The sequence below is a fragment of the Bison bison genome, unplaced genomic scaffold (genome assembly GCF_000754665.1).
Source record: "Bison bison bison isolate TAMUID 2011002044 unplaced genomic scaffold, Bison_UMD1.0 scf7180017864142, whole genome shotgun sequence".
NCBI classification, from domain to species: Eukaryota; Metazoa; Chordata; class Mammalia; order Artiodactyla; family Bovidae; genus Bison; species Bison bison.
In genome coordinates this window covers 1,347,184-1,351,517 of record NW_011494714.1, presented here as the reverse complement: position 1 = coordinate 1,351,517, position 4,334 = coordinate 1,347,184, and the positions used below count along the sequence as shown (strand labels likewise).

Below are 4,334 nucleotides of genomic sequence, written 5' to 3'. Positions count from 1 at the left end.
AGCTCCCGCGCGGCCCGCACGCGCCCGGCGCCGCCCTCCGCAAGTTGCTTTTGCGCTAGGCCCGCCGGGCCGCGGGGCAGGACACCGGCCCCAGGTCTCCGAAGGAGCTACTTGTGTTGAACGCCAGCTCCTACACAGCCGCCACATCTTCAGCCAAGACGGATACAAGCGCCCACCCCATATTACGATTTTATACATTGGCTGAGTGCGAGATTTGATGGCCGGATGCTTGGAAAACGCTCGATTGTTTCTCGCTAAACACCAGCACACTTTTGTTTACCCTGCGACCCGGGTTCTCCACTTGGGCTCTATCCCATGCTTCGCGGCTGAGGCTGCAGCTGCGGGGAGGGGAAGGGGACGGGGGTGTCCTTAATCACCCCCGTGGGGAAGTGTGGCCAACCCGAGCTCCCCAGGGGTGTGTGAGGGACAACCCTCTCCCCAACCCCTCCTTGCTGCGCCAGAGGAAGGAGGGGTAGAACCCTGGGCCTGAGAGAGCCGAGCCTTTGCTCCTTGCCCACCCCCAACTCCATTTGAGCGATTCTAGAAAATTCTTGTTGATGTGATTCTTTCATAAACTGCAGCTATGCTTGTTTTCTACCGTTCTCCCATCCATCAAAAACGAAGAAAATCATTGGACAACCCCAAAGTAAAGACTTAAAAGCAGCAGCCCTGGTTAAATCTTTGGTTAACGGAACCATTAAAAGCCAATGCAAAGTTAAATTTTTACCTGCTAGATTTGAACGTTGGGCACACGCCTTGAGTTCAATTTCATAGCTTTAGTCACTGCTGTCCCACCTTTAGGCACCAAAGTAGAGGCTTTCAGTCATCAGTCACCTGCAGCCTCCTGGTTCCAGGTACAGCGCGAAAATTTGGGGGAAGAGGGGAAGGCAGGGAGAATGGTGAAGTGGTGGGCGATATTCACCCTGGCTACTCCCACCACCAGCTGAGATCAAGGCCCTTGACCCACCTGAGACCAGGTGTTTCTTCTTTGTGAAAGGGGCTATTGATGGCTACTCACTGTTGTTGGGCTGCACCTGTAGGCCTACAAGGCCTGCACTTGCCCAGCTTTAATTCTGAGAAAGAGCCCAGAGTCAGCAACAGAGACATCAGTGGTTTAATGGATGGAGGAAACTTACATGTCTGAAGCAAGGTCCTGGAGTGACACCCCACTGCATGCAGCAGGCAGGACATTGTGGCAGTCTTTGCTTGGGAGAGGGGAGGGGAGATGACCAGTTATAGGGCAATTCATGTCAGGTGGGCTCATTAGTTACCAAGGAAACCAATGGGGGGCATGCCACTCAGGGACCCTTTGATATAAACAATCATCAGCTGGGGCCTGGGGCAAGTATCTAGGAAGATCAGTCCTGTATGTGTAGGGTTTAGGTGAAACAGGTACCTGTCAGGTAGGGGACTTACAGAGAACAAGAGAACAGCTATCTTGAGGGGCCTGACCAAACATATGGGTTCCTTATTCATTGCCCAGATATTAGGGAAACAGCCAAGGAAAAAAAAGACATTGTTCTCATGGATCTTATGTTCTAGTGGGGGAAAAAACAGTGTACAAGCCAGTGTATAAGAAGATAAGTACTGGGGAAGAGGGGAAAGTACAGGGTAAAGATATCTGGGGACTACTGACTAGGGCCAGGAAAGGAAAAGCAACTTAAAAGAGGTTGACAAATGTAAGCCCCCTTGAGAAGGAGGCATCTGAGAAATGAAGTGGAGGGGTGCAGCATCTGGAGGAAAATATTCCAGACAGAGGGAATAGCTGCCAGCACAAAGGCCCCAGACTAGGAGCATGGCTGGTATGTTGTGGCTGAACAGAGTGAGTGAGGTGAGGAGACAAGGTGAGCAGAAGAGATGATCAGAAAAAAAGGGATAAAGGAGGCCTCAGTGGTTATTATGAGGATGAAACAAGAGCTGGAGATCCCCACACTCAGGCTACCCCCAGCAGGCGCCAGGGCCCCAAGATGATGATGGTGAAGGCCCAGAGGTGCTGAAACTTGTAGGCAGAGTCTGTGAGCAGGCAGACAGCATCTCACCTTGCCTAAACCCCTCCAGGGACTGCTGAAGGCCTCAGTTGCTGCCCCTGGGCCCCTGGTTGGACCAGCACTTAGCCCAGAAATAAAATCCCATTTCATCCCCCTGTAGGAAAAGCCAGGCTTGCAAAGCCACCAGCTTCAGTGGAATGGGAGGGCCCACTATTAGCCTATGATACGCAGGCTTCCTCTGGGTGATTTTCTAGTTAACCCACCATTGCTCTGAACAGTGGAGAGAGGCTTTTTAAAGGAAATTAATTTTTCAGCCACTACTGAAAACAATGTTGAAAGCAAGCTCAGGCTTCCAGGGAGTTAAATGTTTGTTTAAAATGAAGCCACTTAAACCCCATGGATTTGCTTTCATCATCTCTGATAAGCCCCAGTTCCCAGAGGTCCCATTTGCCCTGGGTTGGTGGTTTAGTCTGGGGAACAACAGGATCCTGGTTTCTAGCACTCCTCTGACCAAGCACAGGTCTGCCCTCTCCACACCTCAGCGTTCTTACCTGTGTATTGGGATAGCAAGAAAATCTTGCTTTGCAGAGTTCTTTTAAGAATCATGGGACTGTGTTTGTAAAGCAAACAAAGGTTATTGTAAGTTCAGTTGGAATGTCAGTAACGTGCATTCCCTTGAGGCTCCTTTTCCCACAGAAGCTCTTTTATAATGAGGGTTCAGTTCCCTTTGATGCCTAGTAAACCCCCATGTACCAAGACTAGTGATCACAGCACTGAAGCTGTGCTGACAGCTGTGTTCAGCATTGTTTCTAGGGCTCGTTAGGCCCCGCCCCCTGCAGGGGAGCTTTGGGTCCCTAAGCCCAGGCCCATCTGAGATGCTTCCAGAAGGCAGGCACTGACTCTCCAGCCTGCCTTCAACAGTCACTGTTCACAGCAAAGGCAGTGGGCAGAACACAGTGCCCTGCTTAAGTCTTTTCTCAGACTTGCAGATACCAGGGGGCACTGTGTACTTAATTAACTCACCAACTCATTCATCGCACAATCATTTACTGGGTACTGGCCCTGGGCTGGGCTAGGCCCTACTTCAGGGGAGTCAGTCTAGTCAGAAGATGTGCTGCTGGGGTTGGGAGGGCGTTTTGAGTTCTCTCTCAGCTCTGCCATCTGTAACTTCTGACAAGTTATGACTTCTCTGAACCTCCATTTCTCTATTTGTAAAATAGGATAGGTACACTTTCGGTGACACTGAGACAAGATTATGTCTAACTGTGTAGTGCCTGGAAGGGGGAGGGTAGGGAGAGGCAGCCTCACATCCATGGTGGGGTTATGCCTGGCAGAACCCAAAAGGCCCAGGCACTGGGAAGCAGCAACACATGTTGAAAGACATGACCTTTAAGCCAGACCTGGGACTGACTCCAGTTCCCGTAAGGTTGGTATCAGCAGGCACAGCTCAGAAAAGACAGGAAGCCCAATGCATCTCCAGAGAGGGATGAGCTGGGGGAGATGGGAGCCTGACCCAGAGCCACCTGGAAATGGGCCTGGGGGTTATCTATGCCCTCAGAGCCTCCATTAGAACAGATCACAGACTTTGCCTAGGTCCTGAATGCTAACTCTTTTCACTCTGTTTTGGCCAAGGCAGCCAAAGTGAAAGCTAGGGGGAGGGTGCAGAACCTCAGCACCAGAGCAGAACAGTGCCCCCTAGTGGGGGGCTGACCCCAGTCACCACATTGTACTGGCTGACCCTCAGTGCAAACATAGACTGGGGCCACATGCTCTGATCAGGGGCTCCCAACTGCTCCCTAGGAAGCAGAACCTGCTGGGGGGATGCTGCCTTCCAAAGCTTGTCTTAAGGGACACACTGGCCTGTTTCGGCACAGGCTAAGCATTTGCAGGGGACTGACTGTGCTCCCTCAACTCTACTAGCAGTGTGCTGAGAGGAAGCCAGGACTCCCAGCTCTCATCTATTAAGTACCTGTGATCCAGCACTCTCCTTCTCCTGACCTTGAATTCTTAGTCTGTAAAGGGAGAGACCATGTGATGCCTTAGTTCTAGCATTCCTTCAACTCTGGGATTCAATGCCCAAGACTTGGTTTTTGCTAAACCCGAGCTCAGCAGATGTAGGTTTCATCTGGCTGACAGTGCTGGGCAAAGGCCACAAAGCTGGGAGGCCCACACCAAAGATGCATCTTGAAAGGGCCTCTGAGGAAATCTTAAAGGTTGGGGGTAAAAGGCTCTCGAGACCATCTAAGGGTGACAAAAACTGCAAGGATTTGTTAACTGACTAAATCCAGCAAGGAAAGAAAAAGACCTAAACCTCTATGGGGGTTAAAACTGAACCAAGCCGGGGGG

At 51.2% G+C, this 4,334-nt stretch overlaps 1 protein-coding gene across 1 annotated transcript in view; it reads left to right on the top strand.

Annotated features, from left to right (window-relative positions):
* Positions 1 to 205, top strand: part of FBXL22 (F-box and leucine-rich repeat protein 22) — a 6,465-nt gene extending 6,260 nt beyond the window's left edge. The window contains exon 3 of the mRNA XM_010840241.1: positions 3 to 205. Coding sequence (XP_010838543.1) covers positions 3 to 205 — 203 coding nt within the window. The remainder of the gene's footprint in view (positions 1 to 2) is intronic.
* Positions 206 to 4,334: the final 4,129 nt, after the last annotated feature.